Source organism: Pseudomassariella vexata, assembly GCF_002105095.1.
Source record: "Pseudomassariella vexata strain CBS 129021 chromosome Unknown BCR38scaffold_7, whole genome shotgun sequence".
Taxonomy (NCBI): Eukaryota; Fungi; Ascomycota; class Sordariomycetes; order Amphisphaeriales; family Pseudomassariaceae; genus Pseudomassariella; species Pseudomassariella vexata.
This window is the reverse complement of record NW_024467962.1, coordinates 2060712-2082222: the sequence shown is the minus strand read 5'-3', so window position 1 is coordinate 2082222 and position 21511 is coordinate 2060712. Positions and strand designations below refer to the sequence as shown.

General features: G+C 51.3%; 7 protein-coding genes across 7 annotated transcripts; 3 read left to right on the top strand and 4 right to left on the bottom strand.

Annotated features, from left to right (window-relative positions):
* Positions 1-155: 155 nt before the first annotated feature.
* On the bottom strand, positions 156-2762 carry BCR38DRAFT_458069 (ras guanine nucleotide exchange factor; the record flags this gene model as incomplete). The annotated part of the gene is made up of 5 exons (XM_040862117.1): positions 156-245; positions 309-1885; positions 1937-2098; positions 2173-2376; positions 2456-2762. 5 exons carry the CDS (start codon positions 2760-2762, stop codon positions 156-158), a joined length of 2340 nt encoding a protein of 779 aa, XP_040715783.1.
* Positions 2763-7811: 5049 nt separating this feature from the next.
* BCR38DRAFT_343503 (uncharacterized protein) lies at positions 7812-10325 on the top strand (the record flags this gene model as incomplete). Its single annotated transcript, XM_040856039.1, has 4 exons — positions 7812-7981; positions 8084-8461; positions 8686-9524; positions 9583-10325. 4 exons carry the CDS (start codon positions 7812-7814, stop codon positions 10323-10325), a joined length of 2130 nt encoding a protein of 709 aa, XP_040715782.1.
* A 431-nt stretch (positions 10326-10756) lies between these two features.
* BCR38DRAFT_485526 (uncharacterized protein) lies at positions 10757-11458 on the bottom strand (the record flags this gene model as incomplete). Its single annotated transcript, XM_040863897.1, has 1 exon — positions 10757-11458. One exon carries the CDS (start codon positions 11456-11458, stop codon positions 10757-10759), a length of 702 nt encoding a protein of 233 aa, XP_040715781.1.
* Positions 11459-12000: 542 nt separating this feature from the next.
* On the top strand, positions 12001-13027 carry BCR38DRAFT_343309 (alpha-soluble NSF attachment protein; the record flags this gene model as incomplete). The annotated part of the gene is made up of 3 exons (XM_040856022.1): positions 12001-12033; positions 12106-12229; positions 12306-13027. 3 exons carry the CDS (start codon positions 12001-12003, stop codon positions 13025-13027), a joined length of 879 nt encoding a protein of 292 aa, XP_040715780.1.
* Positions 13028-13558: 531 nt separating this feature from the next.
* Positions 13559-17407, bottom strand: BCR38DRAFT_458066 (NUC173 domain-containing protein; the record flags this gene model as incomplete). The annotated part of the gene is made up of 2 exons (XM_040862116.1): positions 13559-17290; positions 17345-17407. 2 exons carry the CDS (start codon positions 17405-17407, stop codon positions 13559-13561), a joined length of 3795 nt encoding a protein of 1264 aa, XP_040715779.1.
* Positions 17408-18969: 1562 nt separating this feature from the next.
* Positions 18970-19899, top strand: BCR38DRAFT_434905 (uncharacterized protein). The gene has a single exon (XM_040860335.1). The coding sequence runs from the start codon at positions 19114-19116 to the stop codon at positions 19849-19851; it is 738 nt and encodes a 245-aa protein (XP_040715778.1). The 5' UTR covers positions 18970-19113; the 3' UTR covers positions 19852-19899.
* A 172-nt stretch (positions 19900-20071) lies between these two features.
* On the bottom strand, positions 20072-21469 carry BCR38DRAFT_434903 (t-SNARE). The gene is made up of 2 exons (XM_040860334.1): positions 20409-21469; positions 20072-20348 (listed from the first exon to the last, which is right to left on the bottom strand). Exons 1-2 carry the CDS (start codon positions 20993-20995, stop codon positions 20261-20263), a joined length of 675 nt encoding a protein of 224 aa, XP_040715777.1. The 5' UTR covers positions 20996-21469; the 3' UTR covers positions 20072-20260.
* Positions 21470-21511: the final 42 nt, after the last annotated feature.

Sequence of the window (21511 nt, the reverse complement as noted above, 5' to 3'; positions counted from 1 at the left end):
CTAAGTATCGCTCACTCAATCGCCCTCAACACCGGTATCTGCCTGACCACCAGGATAACTCAACCCGCAAATCGCACCCGTTAAGCATGTCGTATCCAACGCCTCATGCCTCGCCCTGTCGTAACGGCAATCAGAAGCGATAAAATATACGCACGCTACTTTGCAAACCAAGGGAACTTCTTCTTTCCGACGTCAGACCCTCCGCCGGTAGACGTCTCAACCGCAAGACTGCGCTGGTATATGTCCTAGAGTAAGCGGTTAGTTTTCGTCCTCATACTATGTTGCCGGAACGCGAATAGAGGTCTCACCTCGTCATCTGTCGGCATTAAGCAGTCCAGAATGAGCTCCCGCGCCACGTCATGCTTCGTCAGGTTGGGGTAAGGTGTGCTCTGGCTCTTCATGATGGGCAGGATAACCTCGCCAAGAACCTCGAACTTTTTCCAGTTGATTCGCTCGCCTTGAGGCCCGACAAACGTCATACTACCCTCTTCTGCCGACACAAGATCTCTTCTGTGCAACGGGATGAAGGGAATGCGAGGCAGCGGCGAGTTTTCCCATGCTAGACGGTAGGCGAAATGGCTCTTCTGTGTCCCCATCAGAAGAACAAGCCTGGCAAATCGTTTTTGCACGTCGGCTGGCACAAGACATCGTGTCTGCGCCAGACGGTGAATGGCCGAACCGTTGATACCAGCAAGAACAGCCGCGAGACTGTTGTAGTTGTTGAGTTGCCGCAGCTTCAGTGCAATGTTCATGAATTTTTCGAGCATCTGCGCCCGATGCTTGGCCTTGTCTCTCATCAAGATCATGTTGGAGACCCACTTAGCAATGTGGTTGAAGTGGGTGATCATGCGGTTCACGTTCTTCATGCTCTTACATTTATCCTTTTGCTCAGCGTTGAGACTGACATGTCGAACAAGATCGCGAATTCGGATCGAAGAGAACATGACCCAGTCAATTCTGGTCATCTCGTCGGCGATGTCGTCATCAGCTGTATCCATGAAGATATGATAGCGAAACTTGGTGAGGGGCATGGTGTACGATGGGATCATTGTTGCCGCTTCCCTTTCATAGTCTTCATAGGAGTGAAACTGAAATTGGTGAACTTTGGAAGCCAGACTCAATTCTGTGTGCAGTGACGAGCTTGCAGAGGGACGTCGGTCAGTGTTTTCATCTGTACCGAGGGAGCTCATGCTCTCAGTAAGTTCATGACTGGCTTTTGCCGTGTCCTTGACCGAGCTCGAGCCGCCCTCGGCCAAGTCATCGTCCATGTCATCAGCCTTTGCCCAACCGGTATCGTCGTCTTCGAAGACACATTGCTCTAAATTGCGCCGCATCTGCCTCGCCGCCGCAGCGAAAATGGGCTCGGTTGACAGATGTTTTATGAAATCATCCAAGTTCCTCCTAGTTGCAGGTCGCGCAAAGTCACCGGGGTATGATGCCACCCACTTGGCTATTGCTTCGATTATTCGCAGCTGCGTCGAAGTCTTGGTCAGGTAGTGAAGGGACTTGTCTTCCTTGACGCCATCCAATCGGGATAGGATCGCCGCGAAGAGCTCACCAGGCGCAGCAAACTTGCGGTAGAGACACAAGAAAATCTCGGAGAAGTTACTGTCCGCTCTTGACAGTTTGGGGGCAATTAAACGGTCCACGAGTTCATCAAAGGTTATGCCGGCTTTCTTCGCCGGTCGCTCAAATAGCGTGTCGTCGTTCCTCTGCAGAATCGGAATATCATCAGAGTATCTGAAGGAGTCCGCATCGGACTCCTCGATCTCTATGAATGATGAAGACATGGAATTCTGCCGGTCAAGCCGGATCCCAGAGGTTCGAAGCATGCTCGATACGGTCTGAGACGACTCATCTCCCGTACCATCGTGGCGTCCCTGACCTGAAAATCTGTCAGATGGAACCAGCTGGAGAGGCTTTCAATGGTTATTACCTGACTGGTTGCTCATTCCTCGCAGTAACGACATGTCGGAACTGGCACGGCTGTGTCTGCTTTCTTGGCTCAAAGGCCGTCGAATTGCGGAATCAGCTGGCGCGTCGAGGTGCGCTTCAGAAGCTGCTCTACGTCTTGTTCCAGGCCCCACAGCTGCGTCATCTGAGGATGATTAGTGTTGTGCGCTGGAGTTGATGTGTTGCGCAAAGCCTTCCGCGACCGCGACCATTACTCACCTTGACGACCAGCTACTAGCGCCTTCAACAGCGTCGACAAAGCCAGTCTCGCAGTTTCTGGCTTGTTCACCGAAGTTTTGAAGCTGTCAATGCAAGACTTGCAGGCCTCAGCAACACTGTCCGTCTGGATTTGTCGCGCGCTTTCTGGGTTGTCGCATTTTGTAGCGACAAGGACGGTGGGTAGTGATGAGTGTACCAAGGCAGCTAGAACATAAATGTTTAGGCTCAATTCAATGCAAAACTTCGCGCTGAGCTTCCAGGTGCCCCAAGAAGAACCACTTACATAACGTCTGTGGAAGCTCAATGATACTATCTCTGTTCATAACGTCAAACAGAAGCAGTACACCATGGGCCGGGGGCATTATAGCACCCCCAATCTGCCTGGGCCACTGTATCCTCCGGTCTGGGTCCACGTCGAAATATTCGAGATCCAACTCGAACAACGTTACGGCGTACGGCATATTATCGATGTTAATGCGGGCCATCGTGGGTTGGGCTCCTGGTGCCCGCGAAAGGGCCATCGCCCGCTGGATGAAATTAGATTTGCCCACGCCATTGGCCCCTATTACTACAACGTTGATCGCCTCCATCGGAGCAGATATACTGGACTGTTAGGGGGGGGGTTGGAGTTAGTTGCCAGATTTTGGGCAGACTCGAACCAAGCTATTCAATGATTGAAATCAATTCAACTCAATTCAACACAGCACACCCCAGCATCTGGAGCTTGTGCAGTCAGCGACTCTACTCGTGAAGCTGGCCCAGGCCTGGGAAGCAATTTCTCATTGCTTTGGGCAGTTGATAGCTGGTTGAGGCTCTGTTGGAAATCGTCGCATATGTCGGCGGCGTGGTAGCGCTGGAAGACCAGGTCGTCGGTAATGGAATCGAATGACTCGAGAGACGTGAAAGTCTCTGAATCGCCTCGGACAGAGGCGCTGGAGTAAGTCGAAGGCACCGAGTGCGCCGAGGAGATGGTGAAAGCTTGTCTGCTTCGACTTCGATCGTATGCGAGCTTGCACTGCAGGGAATCGACCGTCGAATTGGAGTCGCCTGAGAAAAAGGTGAGAAGGTTGTAATGGACATGAACATCGCCAAACACCATGATGAAGCGTACGATGAACTGCACCTTCCAAGCTGCGAAGCCCCACGACGGAAGCAGCAGCTACACGTGATGTCGAGTTCACCCTGATGGATGGCGACTCTCACTTGGCCTGGACAACGCGTCTGGACGGAGGCGTCACTGCAGAGACAGGCCAGGGGTAAGCTGGTGGCGATTATGTATCGATTGGATGGCTTGCGCCAATGTATGAGAGGATAGAGCGCCGGTCGAAAGCCGGTCGAAAGTTAGTCGGCTCAGACCCAGCTGTAAGGTCGAGTGTCGCAACTATATGGTTCGGGCCCTATGCGACAGCGAATTGGCATTGAAGCTTAACATGGGTTAGGCTTTCGTGGGCCACGCAACAATGATGGTGGGACGAGAATGTCGAAAGTCAGCCGTGTGGTTAGTCGAACGAAGGTAAAGGGTCCGGAGTCGTAAGTTCGGAGATGTTGTTGGTAGGCGCCGAATTAAACGCGAAACCCCTCTCCATGCAAGTGCATGCTTTCAGTCATAGTGCAGTGTTTGCTCCCCCAAACTGAGGCCACACCAGCTCTGTATCAGCTCAAATCCGCTAAGGCTACAGGGTTCTCCTTACACGCCAATGTGGGGGTATTCTAGCATCCTTGCACGGGACGCTTGGAACTTATACTGCCGACCAAAAGTACATAGTCAACATCATCATTGAGCGCACTTGGTCCTCTAGCGACTACAAGAGACAGCAACTATTGTGCTAGAAGAATTCGAGGCTAAGAAAATGTTATCATGCAAGATCCAAAGCAACCTCCAGGGTTGAGCTACATCGCACACCATACCCATGCTCTCACACCTATGGAAGTCGGCAAAGCTCAGACACATGGGCTGCTACCTGGTAACCAATCAGATCAACGCCTGGTAAAACATAGGGCTAGCTTGTAGCTGGTCATTATGATCTCCTTCAATTTTCTGCAATGATTGTGCTTCCCTCGCAACGCTGTGTTTTTCATCTTGGAGCCACTCTGCTACACCTTGAACGAGTGCTCCTCCTTATCCAGATCTATCGACATCCAACATGAGATGGCTCCTGTTGCTGACATGGCAATAAATCCTGCCCAACCCGCTGCGACACCCTGCATCACGAAAGGCGCGGCAGGAACGGCGCAGCATAAAAGCACACTTGCTTCAATTTCGAATGATTTGCACCGAAATACTTACGGATGTCAATCACAGGTGTAGGTGTGCCTGGGTCCCTTCTATAATAATCTACCTTTGTTAGTCGTATTGGTTCGTCCGGAGCAGCAAATAACTACTGATCTTGTGGGAAGTTGTGGCCTCCGATATAAAGGGATACAAGGCAGGCATAGATTGTAGTATTTAGGGACACACCTTCACCGTACCAATACAGGCCCCAATACTCGGAATCGAACAGGTATTGTGCCATGTCGGCCTGTGGGCACAGGAACACACACTGGACCGACTCAACTTACCCAAAACGACACCGAAAGTGTGGTCACAGCTATTTCCAGGCTAGTTTCACATCCCACTGGTATTTGTTCAAGTTTGGATAAGCATGTGCTTGTGACTACAGAGCATACCATGGAATCCGCTCAGCTCAACACAAAGTAGGGTGTCAAGTCGTAAGTTGTTGATGAGACTTCCGCGCTCTGTGTATGTCGTGAACGTGTTTCCAACATCTGAAGCAAGGCAACTAGACTTCACGGACAATTTGCTGTTTCTCCCGGAACTTTAGAGTCATAGGCTAGGTATGAGCGGCACTGGTCCGGTCTAAGGGCGCTCTTGGAGTTGTGAATTTATATCAAATACATGAAGTGCTGGATATGAATTGCAAATCTCATATCAGGTAATGTGTAGGGAATGCGTTGCTAGTGTCGACTTGATAACGCGATACTGACCTCAGATGTATGTATACGCGGCAAGAAGGGTGGAGATCAACCTCGAGTAACAAGGTAATTTGAACTTACCTGATGAGCCAGTGGTGTGTCTCCAAAGATTTGCCCAATGTACTCAACCTTTTGCTATTTGAACTTGATTGATGTTTCTGCATATATTGGCAGTCATACCAGGAGCTCTTTGAAGCTTCTAACCCACCGCAAAAACACCAACAGCTTGCAATACCACATATGACATGCGGAATTATGAGAAGCGGGGGACTTCCGGACGCAAAGGCTGTCTTGAGTACTGACACATACTTTCCTCACTGTAATGCTCCATAAAAAGTAGGCCCTGCCTAGTGTCTGTACATATTCCGAACGTTTGTTGCGCAATTCTTTTCACGGACATCGCTTGAGTATGTGTGCAAGCGCTCTTCAAGGATTCACAGTGATCATTGCACTAGAAACAACAGTCCAGCCGTCAGTCTCTACATCGTTATTTCCTCACAGGCAGGAATCGTGTCAGTTGTAGGCTTCAGATCCGTAATCAGGACATAGAACGCCTGCATAGAAGTATAGCGGCATCATGATGAAATCAATAGCAACACTATAATTGGCGATTTTAATGTCAGAACTTCGTCCTTCCAGAGAAAATAGGAGCGGAGATGTCCGCATACATCTCTTACACGGTGAAGGAACCAGGGGCCCACACATGAGTCCCCTATCTACTAGTCCACCTTGATCACTTGTCTGTGACTACTTAAGTACTTTTAGCCCTTGATTTTCGGAGATAAATGCCATTGTCGTACTTCTTGGGTCCTACTTGAATGATTGCCATCGACGGAATATTATCCCGAGTCTTCTTATAACTTGATAATATAGACCGCTGAGTGCACCCACCATGGTATTGGATTCTGCCTTGTTCACTTGATGAGATTGAATAGCCTTGAGCCCCTGAGGGTTGATGAAAAGAAGTAGTAATTATCATCAAGGCTATACTCGGCTAGGGCAGACTTGTATATGATAGAAGTCTCTATAACCATTGAGCTACGCCTGCATAGAAACTATCTACGTCTCCTAATCAATGCATATACAGCTATAATCTACCCGAAATATTAGTCTAGATGACTATAAAAGACAAGTCCGGCCATCAACAGGCAAATATAGTACATTCAAATAATTGCGCGATAGTTATTCAATATAACAGTTACTGAATAAGTAAAACTGATTTGATGCTGTCTAGAGCCTGTAGGTATGGAGAGCTTGTGGGTGGCTAAATTTTAACTAAGTAGAGGTTACTTACGTAGTGGACTGACTACGAAGCATTGGCTTCATTGCGTGGAAGGAGGCCACTCCCATCGCCTCCTGTGCTTGGGCACTATATCTTTATCATTAAAAGAATTGATGGCTAGATAACTGTACAGGTCATTATGGATCATGCAGAATGAGGTCTTATCTGGATAAGGCATTTCGATCGTATATCAGGGACTTCACTATGAAATCCATAAGCATGCATTATGGTGAGTGATTCCTACAATCCAATTGGCGATGTGGCAGATATTCTGGCGTGATCGTTGATACCATCTACCGTTGTCCAAGTCCTGTAAGGGGATTTTGTGCCCATACCATCTAACAGTTGCCGTTCAAGTGCCGCTGGATTGGGTATATTCTATAGTATGTGCTTAGAAGTGTCCCAGAATGAACAGATATTATCCCAAACCATTAATATAATGATGCTCTAATGGAGCAAACTGGGCGTGACTACTAAATAACAGGGGCGCTTTGGTACTTGGTTGCTTTGTATGCAAGTGGACCGCACGGCCAAATGAAGTCAATATGAAAATATATGTGTAACTGACAAGAATATTACATCTCTATGTTGAAGAATAAGGGGTTCTGTACAAAGCATCGTGTACTGTTCGATCTATGCATGACAAAGGCGTGTCAGTGAGTCGATTGATTGTATGGGCGACGAGTTCTCTGATCAAGCATTTTGTTTGTCATGCAAGGCCCTGTTGCCTTCCCGTACTCACTAACAAACAGAAACACGATTGGACCAATACCATCCACCTCGTCCTAATAAATAATTCCAATATCGCCAATGCCTTTGGGACCGCGGACACTTGGGCAAGTCAACCTCAGCGCGCTTTGGCAATCCAACCCTGATGTGCTTCACCTGTGACCTCACCTCGATCGCAACACACCAATAATTGGTCACACAAAATCACTGGGAGCACCACCAGTTGCTACCTATGCCATACTTTCTTGCAACCCCCACCTTTTGCAGAACTAATCAAGCTTCCCTTACTTCGTACATCGCCGAGAAACGTCTACGAGTGACGGTGGGCAAAATCGACAGTATCATAGTTTATTGCACCTTCCTTGACATCGCCAACATACATTACGCGGAAACGTCACGTTGTGGACTGAATCGACGGCATTGCAGCGTATTGCACCTGAGCACCTTCCTTGACACCGCCAAACGTCGAACGGTAAGAACAATCGCGACTTCCTAGCTCTATGCAGATTCACATTCGCTGCTTCCGAATCGGGAATTGGGCTATCGCAATCCGTACCTACCTACCTAAGTAAGTTATTTGCTAACCATAATTCTAGTCACGATGGATCTCTCAACTTCACCACCCGACACATCGTCAGATGAAGGAAGCGTCACGATGGGACGACGCGACCATCGCCCGCCGCCCAAGCGCGGTGACCTTGATCTGAGTGCACTGATGAATGTTGAACAGAAGAATCAGCTGCATCAACTCATCAATGTCATCCTGGAATCCATGCAGAAGAATGTCCGCGACATCTTCGACAACATGGGCAACGGTCGGGACGAGTCTGACGACAACATCAAGCCTCCAAAGCCTACCTGGAACCTCATTCCCAACCCTCGCAGCGCCAAATATGCCCATCTTTTTGGAATGAAGCCCTTGGAGAGCGAGAAGGAAGATGATTGCGAGAGCCAGAAGGAAATCGCGAAACCACTTATCGAGCCCACCCCGGTGCCTGCGGTTTTGACCGCAGCATCTGCGAACGGGTTTTTGAAGATCCCCAAATCCATCGAGGAGGCCACCAACCTTCTCAAGAAGGATGAGAGCGAGATCCTAACCTCGAGTCTCAACGAGTTGAAGAGAGACGCGTTGACGAACTTCGGCAAGTGGCGTGGCACTGTGTTGCGCAGGTTCGGAGATATTACCATCAAGAACGGCGGCAACGGCGGCAATGTTACGAACCAAGGACCGCACCAACAGCAAGGAGGTAGTAGCAGACGCACCGGTGCCGTAAGAGGAAGACCTACGAGGCCAAGTGGTGGTGAGTTCTTCCTCCACGGCTACCGCAAGTATACGTCTATTTTGATCTCGCATTTCTCTTTTTGGATACCCCTTCACCCACCTCTACCCTTCCTGACACGAAGACCCCTCTCCTCTCCACTCGTACGTTACCTCACCCACTGCACCTCCAGCCTACGGCTGTGGAGTCGTCGATGCCACGAACTCGAACTTCCACATGATCGTGTTTGCTGACTTGATTAGGACCGAGTGTACCTGTTGATGAATCCAACGCGGCTCTCATCAGATTGTATCCTCCGTCTCCCACACCCCTTGTAGGTCTGCCAAAGGAGAAGCGTGCCCTAATCCTGCATTCTGTGCTGCTCATGCTACTTGGATTGGAGAATTACTCGACCTATTCCCGGATCCTCCTTCTCAATCTGGCCTCTTCGATGCATATTCCAATGCACGTCCTGGCTGCAGATGAGCTAAGAGTTGCCAATGGCCTAGCACAAGTGATCAAGGGCATTTCAGCCGAGGAGATTGCAGCGAGACGAGCCGAGGAGGGCAAGCTAGCACGTCGCTACAAGGTTCCTCCGGCCAGCACCACAAACATCACTACCTTCGGTGTCAATGGCGGACTTGCTGCGCCCTTGGCTTCTCTTGGGATTGGAACCGTGTTCGGTGGTCTTGGGTTTGGGGCAGCTGCCGCAGCCGGACTGCTTGGAACGATGGCAGAGAGCACCGTCGTTGTTGGTACGTTGTTCGGACTGTATGGCGCTCGAGCAACGGGCAAGATGGCAGACTCTTACGCCAAGGATGTCCAAGACTTTGGTCTTCCTCCTCTCCACGGATCCCTTGACAAGGACTATACCGATTCGAAGGATGTACCTGCAGAGGATCGCCGACTGCGCTTCGTTCTGTGCATCGCCGGTTGGCTCGCAAAGCCGGAGGACATTGTCAAGCCTTGGTTATCTCTAAAAGACCAGAGTGAGGCGTATGCACTGAGATGGGAAATCGATGCTCTGATGAAGATGTCCCACGCTCTCAGCACCGTCTTCAGGAGTGCAGCATGGACTGCTGCCAAGAAGGAGATTGTCGGTCGTACTGGTAAGTCATACGCTACCGTGCATTGCTTGTTCATTGACGACTCTAACGCACATGCTAGTGTTCCAGTGTCTAGAGCAGAATTATTGGCCAATTGACCTGCTGCAGTTCAGCAAAGTCATCGACAACCCCTGGAGTGTCGGTATGGTCCGCGCAGACAAGGCTGGTTTGACCATTGCCGATGCCATCGTCAACAAGATTCAAGGCGAGAGAGGCATCACTTTGATCGGGTTCAGTCTCGGTGCCCGCATCATCTATTCATGCCTCATGTCACTGGCGGAGAAGCGGATTTTCGGCGTGGTGGAGAACGTCGTCCTGATGGGAGCTCCTTGCCCTACGGACTTGCGCAGCTGGGCAGCAATGAAGAGCGTCGTAACAGGCCGTCTCGTCAACGTATACTCCAAGAACGATTACCTGCTCGGCTTTCTGTCGCGCAGCAGCTGCTATCTTTACGGCGTGGCCGGACTGTCCAGTGTCTCGGGCATCCACGGGGTTGAGAACCTGAATGTCAGCGACACCGTGACTGGCCATCTGCAATATCAATACCATGTTGGTAGCATCCTGAAAAGCCTGGGCTGGGAAGATCTGAACAGAAACCAGATTGTGCAGGAACAGCAGTCTCTTGCTATGCTCGAAGAGGAAGAGAAGCGACTCGACCAATCTCGAACGGAGCGAGAAGCTCGCGAGGCGCTGGCCAGGATGGATCTCAACAAGGGAGCCCGGAAGACGAAAGCGGAGAAAGACCAGGAGAAACCCAACGATGGTAAGAAGAAAGCCGGAGGAGGTGGCAAGCAGAATAAGTAGGGCCGTTCTGCTAAGCGCCGAAACCGAGCTTGAAGGCAATGGTTGGACTGGAGGAGTTGCATCTTGTACCATGGAATGGCAGGCAACGGTGCGGAGGCTTTGTGTGAACAAGACACAATTGAGCATATTGCATGGCCCAGACATAGACATATTGCATTGCTAGGCGTCTCGCGGATATCTGAGGAGGATGGCCTATTCAGCAGCATGGGTTCATCAGCCAAACAGGGCGAGCACATGCATAGATAGATATCAGCAAGCAACTAGAGGCACGCGCACTCACATATTGCTAGCCTTGACATAATGAGAGTTGATGTATCTTACTTTCCGAGCTTCTCAGACGGGTATCGGCTGATGGTCTCCTGAGCCTCTATGTCAGCTGTGGGCGGTACTTCCAACTCAACAAATGTATGACGCTGTTGGGTGTCCGAGGCTCAAGGTGACTTCTCACTCCCACTCCTCACAACAAAGTACCGTCCAGCGGTCATTTCCGCGCCACCTAGCACATCCCATCCCTCTACTTCGGCCGCATCAACCTTCCCTCCCCTTCTCCGCCGCGGTCGGCGCGCATGTCCCACTACATCCTCACTGGCCAGCGCATCTTTCAGAGTATCCAGTCCAATAGTCTGCTCGCGCCTCCCCTCAGCCGTCTCGTCGCGTATGGCGCGCAGGGGTTCTACTCCCGTGGTGTCAACGCTCTGGATGGCGCGCACGAAGTGTAATTGTGACCTGAGGGTGCTGAGCATGGACGCCTCTTCCTCAGGGGAGGAAGGTGCGGGCAGAGCGGAGAGGCGGAGGAGGTGGCGGAGGGTTTTGGAGGTGATGGGTTCCGGTTCTGTCTCCGTCGAGTTCTCCGTCGAGGTTGTGGTACGTGTGCTGGTATCGTTCGCCGAGGGGGGTAGGAGGGAGCGGACAGACCAGGTTGGCTTGGAGAGGAGGGCCGCTGCGTCGAGGTGGTGCTCTGCAGGTGGTAATGGGGGTTCTATTGGGGTTTCGTTAGGGTCCGGGAACCAGGAGGCATCTGATTTGGCGCGTCGTGCGACTAGGGTCGGGGATGGAGGGAATCGAAAGCTGGGTGCGGATAGCTTGCTGCCCCGAAGTGCCATGCGGCAGCGTGTGCAGATTGTTGAGTTCATGATGGATCTCACGTTCTAGAGCGTATTACAGTTGGAGGCTTTGTGTCGAGCTGGAACTGACTATTTGGGCGGTCAGATTACCACAGAGACAAGTGGACAGCCGGGATGCTCCAGTGACCTATTTACATCCGCCAGATGGTAGTTAATGAGTAAAATATGAATTGACTTCAACCTCAAGAGGATGATTGCATTCAGCAGACTTTGGACGAAGTACTCTCGCGTAGAGTGACCTCTACCTTCGCGCAGTCTAGGCGCGGATTAGAGTCCCGATACCTCGTGATACTCTTCCCTCAAAAAAGAAACGCGCTGGAGCTGAAGCGAGGCGCAGAGGGGTAGCGTCATAGCTTGGGGTTTTAAATCCCGGCTCAAGTCCACGTCTCCGACATGCAACAGCCTTCGCAACCTCATTCCTGTCAACGCAGCTCACTAGCGCTATTCAACGAGCCCTCCAAACCAGACGACAACCGAGACCAAACTATCCTGTACAAGACCGTCCGTCAAATTCCACAACAGACTAGACACACCTACACAACCCTCCCAAAATGTCTGGAGATCCTCGCGCTCTCCTGCAAAAGGTCAGCCCCGCCAACCCCACCTGATTTATACCTACATGTTTCGGTGCAACCAGTTGCTGATACCCAAGATAGGCAGACAAGGCCTATTCTGGAGCCGCAAGCGGCTTCAGTCTCTTCGGAGGCAAGGAACAGAAGTACATGGATGCGGTCGACTTATACATCGAGGCGGCGAATGCCTTTAGGATGCAGAAGATGAGTACGTCGTTTGCGACAGACCAGGTCGCCATGGGACCAACAACAAAACAGCTGCTAACGCAGACCTCCACCCGCAGACGTAGAAGCAGGCAAGGCCTTCGAAAAGGCAGCGTCGATACAAACCTCCAAACTTAATGAACCCGACGACGCAGCCAACGTCATGGTAGACGCCTTCAAAGTGTACAAGACGGACTCACCGGACGACGCGGTGCGCTGCCTCGACGTGGCCATCTCGCAGTACTGCAAGAAGGGCAACTTCCGCCGCGCAGCCCAACACATGGAGAACATGGGCGAGGTATTCGAGACACAAGTGCAGGACAACGCGCGGGCGCTCGAGTGCTTTGAAAAAGCGGCGGGGTGGTACGAGAGCGACAACGCCGCCGCCCTGGCCAACAAGCTCTGGCTTAAGGTTGCCGACATCGCGGCCCTGGCCGGCGACTACTACAAGTCCATCGAGCATTACGAGCGCGTCGCCGCCGCCAGCATCAACAACAACCTCATGCGCTACAGCGTCAAGGATTACTTCCTCAAGGCTGGCATTTGCCACCTTGCCACGGGAGATATGGTTGCCACCAATCGTGCCCTCGAGAAGTACCGCGACATGGACCCCACTTTCCCTTCCAACCGTGAGCACCAGCTCCTTGTCGACCTGGCTGCTGCTGTTGAGGGCGGCGACCAGGATGCTTTTACCGACAAGCTGTTCCAGTTCGATAGGATGAGCAAACTTGATAAGTGGAAGACTACCATTCTTGTACGAGTCAAGGAGAGCATTGAGGAGGCTGGTGAGGACTTTTCATAGGCACGCGGAACCATGCGTTTCAGGAAGTGATATGATTGGCGTTTATGTGGGTTGTGGTTTTGTTTTGTTTGGGGGGGTGGGTTTCTGCCGAGGGATGTCGAAAGAAACGATGGCGGGAGACAGACCTCAGAGACTATGCACATGTGGCCAATGGCCAACTCGCAGTTCATACCCAAGCAGGGCTAGAGCATTTTGATATAGCCCATACAAGTAACCAACTAGCTCGGGCAGTTAGCCTGCTTGAGATCATAGAAGAGGATACTTGCACTCGAGAAAAAAAAAAGAACATGTCTATTCTCAAATTATGAGTACAAGTAGGAAACTTATTGGTGCTCGTTTTAGGTTACCCGATTAGACAGAGTGGCAGGAACTAAATAGTAGTAAAAAGCAATGAACCTTTTATTCCCGTCCGAACGCCGTGTGAGGGAGCCGTGGCAGCGGACTTGGCCATATCTACATCCGCGGCCAGATATGATATATCTAGGCAAGAAGGAAAAACTCGTGTGGGTATCAACACGGTAACAGGCTTCCTCATCTGCGTCCACCCCGGCTAAAGGTGGGCTTTCCAACTCCGCCGCCATGTCTCTTGTCCTCTCCCAGCCCTCTCCGACCGCTAGAGATGCCTCCCCGGCCGCTGCGTCCACCACGACCACGGTCGCCAAAGCCGCCACGGCCACCACCTCCCCGGCCACGATCACCACCACGCCCACGGTCTCCGCCGAAGCCACGACCTCCCCCCCGTGGTCCTCGAGACGTAGAGTTGCCCCTTCCCCTGCTGACCTGGGACTTGATGGCAACCGCGTCCTTCTTGTCAACGTCCATCTCATCGTCGTCATCGTTTCCTCCACGCTTGTTGGAGAACTTTAGGCGTCCACGCTGTCCACGGCGTCCGACATCATTGCCCCTCAAAGCGGCGACGTATGCGTTGACGCCACTTTCGCCGCCTTCTTGCGGCGTGTCGATGATCATTTCATCCTCCTGACCCTCGTCGCCCAAGATCAACTTTCCATCCATATCCGTCTTGGCCTTCGTCTTGCCTGCCTTTCGTAGTTTCACAGGCTTCGTCGAGGATATGCTGGCAAGGGCCTTGCGGTCCAAGAGATCAAGAGGCTCATCGTCATCTTCCATGATGTATGTATTGCCTCCTTTCTGGGCCCTCTTGGATTTGCCAAGCATTTCGTCGTCTGACTCATCCTCACCATCCGAATCTTCACTGGAATAAAGTGCCTCGTCGTACTCGCTCTCAAATCGGCTGCGGCGCTTGCCATTGGTCTCGTCCTCTTCGTCCTCGTCTCCTCCAGTTTTGGAAGCATCCTTCTTTCTCTTGCTACGCTCCTTGGTCTTACGAATGTTGGCAATCAACTTTCGGTCTGCTTCAGGACAGTTCTTGTTGATAAGGTCAAACCCAAAACGACGAGCCATCCTTTCAACGATATGCTTGACCTTCGCCTTAAAATGACCCTTATGCTCATGAGACCACACCATCAGGTTCGGGATCATGGTTTGCAGTCGCGGAAGCATCATCTCTGCTGGCAAACTGATCACGCAGACCTTAACGAAGCCGAGTACACTCTTGACAACTTCGCGGTTGTTTGACGTCAGGAAGAGATCCATGGTCTGGACCATGTCACTAAGTACCTCCGGCTGGAGAGACTGACGGAACTCGTAGAGCAGACGGGTTATGGCGGTGATAGAGGCAGATATCATGTGAGGCGTACTACCGGCAAGACCTGCGCTGACCATAGTGATGTACTCCTCGATGCTTGCGGGTACCGACGGTGCATCATTGGGCATGTGCGGGACCTTGCTGTTTTGGATCGACTTACCTTTGGATTCCTCCAGCTTTTGACCCATCATAACGAGGAGATCGAAAGCTGTGGTTCTAGCCCGCTCGTTATTCTCTTTGCAGCAGATCACCACCTCGGAGAGCACGGATGGAATGAAGTGCAGTGAATCGTCTGGAATAAAGGGGATCATAGCGGTGATGGCAGTCAACCTTTCCCTTCTCGCCGGTACCGAGACCTTGTCCGAGTTGGAAAGTAGAAGAGTCTGTAGGTCATCGAAACGCTCCTGCAGTGCCGCTTTCCCTATGTCAGACCCTGCCAGACGTGGAATGAGCTTGTAGGCTTTCTTTTGTAATTGAGGATCATCATCCTTTGCAATGATAAGGGCCGCGATGTTAAAGAGAGGCCCGAAACTTTGTCGCGGCAGGTAAGCGGACATGGTAATGACGAGGTCCATGAGGGTGTGACTTGTTGCCGGCATCTGGTCAGCCGACTTTTGTGACTTGTTCTTGTCCTGGGAGTTGTTGGCCTCGCTAAGCGACGTCGCTAACATCGCGCTCACGCGGTCAAACGTCTCGGTAAGCTCGTTTTCGGGTGTAACACTCAAGTAGGCGTTGACGGTCTGCAGTATGGGGCCCCTGGATTGAGGCAGAGTCTGACTGTAAACATTAAACAGAACAGCCAGCAGATTCCCGGCGAATCCGCCCAAGAAGGCTAAATTCTTCTGCGCGTCGGTCTGGGAAACTCGGCTTTGCAGAACAAGGTCTTCTTTGTCATCTATCGTCGCAATGGCTTGATTGGATTCAACAAGGGTCCTTAGTGCTTTACACACGTCCATTCTCAGTTCAACTTGCTTGTACAGGATGTTTGCCAGCATTTCTGCAAAAGTCTGGTCGAAAGCCACGGTCAAATCCAGGGGAAGATCGCAGTAGCCTGGAAGGATGGACCACGTTTGATGCACCAACGTTTCGTAAATTTTGATCTCCATGGTCTTAGGAGCGTCGCCATGTTCGAGTACCTTCTGATACATGGCCTCGCTAAGGGGAATAAATTCGGCCCTGAAATGCCGAAGGTTTGTGTTGCTTGTATAGTCTCGCAGGATTGGTAGCATCCAAGCTCGACCGGGCTGGCCCTTGACTGGTTTCAACAGGTTCAAGGGGAGCACATCCAAGACAGCCTCGGGGCCCATGGCCCTGATCGCTTTCCCAAGAACCTCGTCTGCTTGCTTCTTTCCCATGAAGGAATCATTGCCTCGAAGTTCACCCACCGTTTTCGTGACATTGAGGAGTACCGGATTGGCCCGCCACCGGAGGGAGTCGAAAAGCGCACCGAGCACATTGAAAGTCTCCATCCACGCGGCTTGATATTTCACACTAAACAGGTTTTCTGTTACCCTGGCAAGCTTCTCTAGGATCTTCTCGTCGTAGATTGACGGCTCCAGGATGACCTGGTTTGGTATACAATTTGCGGCAAAAGAGATAAGACACTCGGATGCAGACACGCGAATGTTGTGGGAAGACGAATCCATGAAGTCGGATACCATGGTAAACAGCTCAGGGAGCTTCTGGAAAGTATCCTCGGGTTCCATTTGAGCAGACACATCATAACCCCTGGAAAGAATGGCGATCCATGGTGGTAGGAGTTGGGTATCGTTGGATGAAGGGCGCATCTCGGCGATGATCTCCAACAGTCGAGGGAGCTTGGCGGAGGATACCTCATCAGCCATGCCTTCGAAGATCATTTCAAAAATGTCAAACACGGCCATCGTCATGTGTTCATTGCCACTCTTAGCGATACCGAGCAGCAGCTCGCACAGCGCCTCAATGTTGCGGCTGGGCCAGCCACCGCTAGCGGATGCGATGGTCTTGATAAGCTGAAGAGCATGTATCAGAGTGGGATCGTGATCTGGCTCGGCCGACTTCTTCTTCTTAGACTGTGCAGCTTTGCTGGCCAACTCTGACAACCTCAACATGGCACTTTCGGCGCAAAGATCGGCAGCAGGATGATCCAGCGATGGACTGGGAGGCGGGTTCTTGAGCACAGTCTTCAATGCATCTTGCGCTCGCTTCCGTACCTTGGGTCGGGGATCGATAGCAATGTTCAGCAGCCCTGCCACCGCCCTCCTGGGACTAATCTCGTTTGTTGGGAGCTTCCATGACGCCGAGTCTTGCGCAAGCAGCAACGACTCGAGACATCCAATCGCAGGCTTCAAGAGAGCAGCTTCCGCATCAGACAGGAGCAGTAGTGGAGCGAGAAGGGTGAGGATCTGGGTAAACTTCGATCGGAGGAGCGGTTGCGGGGCGAAAGGTGTCACGACATCGAGCAGGTAAACCACAGATGGGGTCAGTTCCTTGTTGATCTCGCCGTTGGAAATCGACTGATTCAGAAGGGCGAGCAGTGCTGCGAAATATCCGGTTGACGTCGCTGATGTGTTCTGTTCCTTGAGCGTCTCGTCCACCGCCTTCAAAATCACGACAGTCTGCAGGTGCCGTTAGTGCAACAGTTGCGCGTCGACTTTTCGTTGTTCACGCACCTGCTTTTGGCTTTGAAGATTTGGCGACCGGATCTTATCCAGCTTCTCTTCTAATGTCGCCATCTTGAAGCCACCAATATGAAGTCTGGTATATTTAGGTAGCTGGACATCTGTCGCACACTTCGAAGGTTGGTTGCACTTGAATGATGGAAATTCAAATTTTTGGCTTATCTTATCATGGTACCCCACCACAGTATAGTCTGGTTTCGAGGGGCCCCTGCTACAAACCAGCCAATTACGGTTGACTGTTGTCCAGCTACTGCTTAGTATTTCATACATTGGACAATAGCTTTTGGTTCTTGTTTATTTCTGTATTACCACTGCAATCAGTACTGCATTCATGACAGGCCTCGTACCAATACCACAAATTTGGTGGCGCGTATTCCTACGCTCACGTTGTGCCCACGATTTTATGCCGGCGGCCCTGCAGGAGCTCACGCATTATCCAGGTAGGGACCCTCGAGAACAGCTAGGCACAGGAACACCACCCTGAGAGGCACTTTGAGTATCTCAACAATAAGGCGCAGCCACCTCAAGCTAGAGTAATGTCCCAATCACAACTATAAAGTTGCTTAAACACACTGCATCTGACAATGAAGTCATAAAACGTTTTGAGCGGTTCTTGCTCGAGCTTTTGTCGGTCCAATCCAACTTGCCTCGCCTGATAAAGCACTGGAATGTTTTGTCGTCTGATGTCACCTGTGCCAGTGCTTGTCGTCATCTAAATCATTAGGTTATGTGGGATTGAGCGCCATATGTGTGCCTGAGGTGGTGCCTGAGGTGGTGCCTAAGGCAGTGAAATCGCTTGTGTAGATAAAAATGTCGGCACCTGCCTATCTACCTGAGATGTAACTTCTTACATAGCACTCCGAGCAGCCAATACACACATCACACTGCGCATCGAGCATCGTAACCAATACAGTATCTGTACAGAGTCATCATCTGAGGGTTGAATCCCTCAGGTTATATGCTCGTTTATTTATTTATATACGCTCTATAACTTGTTCAGCCAATTTACAGTGGATATACTGCAACTAACGTTACGCATCCCTCGGAACAGGCGTCGATTCAAGTAGTGAAAACAATAATGTGATAGATCTATGGGAAGCAAAGTGCTGTTGAGACTTGGATACCCTCGAAGTGAAAGGCTCAGGTGTTATCTAAACTTGTACATTCACACATTAAAATAATCATCCAGTGAAAGTGATGCCATGACTTTTCAGATCTCTGCAGGGCGTGGTACAATTGGGCACTTCCCGTACCGTCTTGTTTTCACTGGCTCTCAGTTGCTTGGGTGTAGCTTCCGCCATGGTATTCCCTCGGGCAAGGCGCCAACGTTGAAACAGAACTGCGTTTTATCCTTGTAACAATTTTATCCCTAAAGAAAGGAGGCCCCAGGGCAACAATGAATTTTGAAATTTAGATATTCCAACGGCAGGAGCTGGTGAGTAACTTCATATTACCTTGTTAAAAATAACCACTTGTGTCATCCAGATGAGCACATCACAAAACACTGAACCAATGGACGACTTCGACATCGGCATTGACGCTCTGCTCAGCCCGTTGGGTAACGGGCAGATTTTTCTGGATGTGGAGATGAGAATATTCGGAAGAAGATATGGATACTTGCCGTCCCCAGGCGGGTTTTGCTGCCTCAGAAGTATGGAGGGTTGGCAGACATTCTCCTGCCACCCAGCATCGTGAATGCCTGTCGCGAAGCAAGGGCCGCAGCAAAGAGCATTGGCAGAGTGTTCCATCTTGGCTCGCACATGACCTGGTTCACTCCTGAGCGCAATATATTGTCCTTTCCGCTGTCGACCATCCGGCAGCCGATTAGTTACCGGTGCATCTTCGCCAATGCAAAGGAGTTTCTCGTAGACAGCCTGCCCCTTCACAGCCCGTGGAGCTTGTTGGAGCAGATCATGCCCCTCTCCTCCACGGGGTCTGATTATCAAGGCCTCAATACAATAATTCTCTCGGCTAGCCCGGTTATCGTCAACAGCACGTGGGACCCTCAGGCAACCCAGGACATATTCGGGAACGATGGTGTGAGAGTTGTCGACCTGCTGGACGAAGCCGCAGTTGTGGGCATGTTGAAGCTCCTCGGACGTTTGCAAAGCCGGAATTTCTGTCCCACCGAGATCACAGCTTTCCGCGAGCAGCTTGAGTTCGAAGCAAGTCGATGCTCTCTGTATTGGCCAGATTTCAAGTCATGTTTCATGGACGCCTGGCTGGGAGCAAAGCGGACTATGAACTCGGCTTCTTTCCCCCAGACAGTGCAAACTGTGACGCCAGACGGCGAAGTGGTGACCGTGCCGAAAACAAGCTATCGCTACCAGCACGGCATTCCGTTTGATCTCATGCCGCCTATAGACCACAAAGGTCGGTGGGGCAAGGCCAGTGACATGGAGAGGCAGTGGCTGGCCGACATGCCCAAGTTGCGGCCTGTGTTCACCTTCATACTACCCGATCAGGTTGAAAAGGGGCGTATGTGGTTCCATCGGTAATATCGAAGCAAAGTAGCCACATCGCTCCATAGGTGGCTAACCCGTAGAGGATACGACAGGACGGATACTAGGGTAGGCATTGTTCCCCCCAAGAACTCATAAATTGGGAAATCTGCTGGTGGCGGACATGGGATATCCACGCAGCATATAATAATAGGAAGTGCAGCATCTATACAGCAATAGGAAGCGGCCAATCACGGCTAAGAGTAGCGCAAGGAGTGATCCCTCTGAATTTAATGTCATATTGCCGTTCGGTGGCTGTACCTGTACACAAGCTGCTGCATCAACCCATTCCATTCCTCAGTATCAGACATTGACCAAAAACAAAAACGTAACGATAGTCCACTCCAAAGCTGGGAGGTCCGACGCCTAAACTCCACTCACTGGTCCCAGCCAGAGGAGGACCAGTCTATTTGAACTTGCTGTAAATGACGGCGAAAATGAGAAGAACCAAGACAGTGATAATGGCAATCGTGATTACCCGATTCGTAGCCATCCTAGATATCAACGTTAGCCAAACCAGCCCTTATCAACCAAGACGTATAAGGCGTCATTACCTACGCGCCATCCCCCGTAGCGTCTTTACACTCCTATCAACGTAGCCCTCGCTTTCATCAAATGTCATCCCAATATGGTTGATGCGCTCGCGCTGCTGGTGCAAGTCGGCCAGCGTGCTTGCCCCAATCGCCTCGGTATCGTTAGCCAACGCCTGCGAGTTGCGCAGCCGCTGCGTGCTACGGTCCAGCCTATCCGTACCCGCCAGCAGTTGTTGTCGCTGCTCAAGCTGTGCATCCGATGGGTTGTCCGTGTAGCGGCTGCCGAAGAGGGCGGCGCGGTCGTCGGCCAGGTTCCGCAGCTTGCGCTTGTACCCGTCAACGTCCGTCTCGAAGTTGCGGAAGCGCTGGTTGATCTTGGGGCGGGCTGCCGACGGAATGTTTTGCTTCTCAAGACGCAGCTGGCCCAACAGCTCGTCGGCTTCCTCGAGGGCGCGCTCGGCTTGGTTGATAGCTGCTTTACGCGGCTCGCCGGACAGTTCGGGGATTTGGTCCATCTTCTGTGTCAGGTCGGCTTGCACGAGCTTGAACTCGGCTTCGTAGGAGCTGAAGAGCTCCGAGCCTGCGTCGGTGTCGAGAGGGTTGGCCATGTTGACGAGATATGATGAAGTAGAGGTGTCGGTGTCAATGGGCTATTTCTCTGCGTGCTGTCGAGAATACGTATGGCTAATGGATGGATGGAGCCGCAAGTGTTGTAAGTATCTTGGCACGGGCAACGCAACACGGCATAGACCAGCGATTGTGGCTGAACTCTGCAGCTAAGCACGAGACGATCTCGAGCTGCATGCAGCCGGCGATGGACAGAACGGAATGAGCGGTACAGGTGCTTTCAAATTATTCTATGGTGGTGTTTGCTGAACAAATGAAGAGACTTCATGACAGTTATGTCAGTCTGGATTCAGGAGAGACGATATGTTGTTGCACAGGTGATTAGAGACGCTCGGCCATATCGTCATTCTACTCCTGGGTATCCTGGTCCAGCACTCTCTCTGGAATTGCAAGTGGACCCACCAACAGGAAACAAGAAAGAACGCCTCGAGTGCTATGAGTACCAGCCACAACCGTCATTGTATGGTCCGAGCGTCTGAATCCCGGCTTACTTCAAA

What these genes read in the sequence shown, in the direction of transcription:
- BCR38DRAFT_434905 (XM_040860335.1), top strand. Translation starts at nt 19,114, where the DNA reads ATGACCTGGTTCACTCCTGAGCGCAATATATTGTCCTTTCCGCTGTCG.
- BCR38DRAFT_434903 (XM_040860334.1), bottom strand. Translation starts at nt 20,995, where the DNA reads ATGGCCAACCCTCTCGACACCGACGCAGGCTCGGAGCTCTTCAGCTCC. An exon ending in CTACGGGGGATGGCGCGTAG is followed by an intron (nt 20,349 to 20,408) that starts GTAATGACGCCT and finishes GTTGATATCTAG; the next exon opens with GATGGCTACGAATCGGGTAA.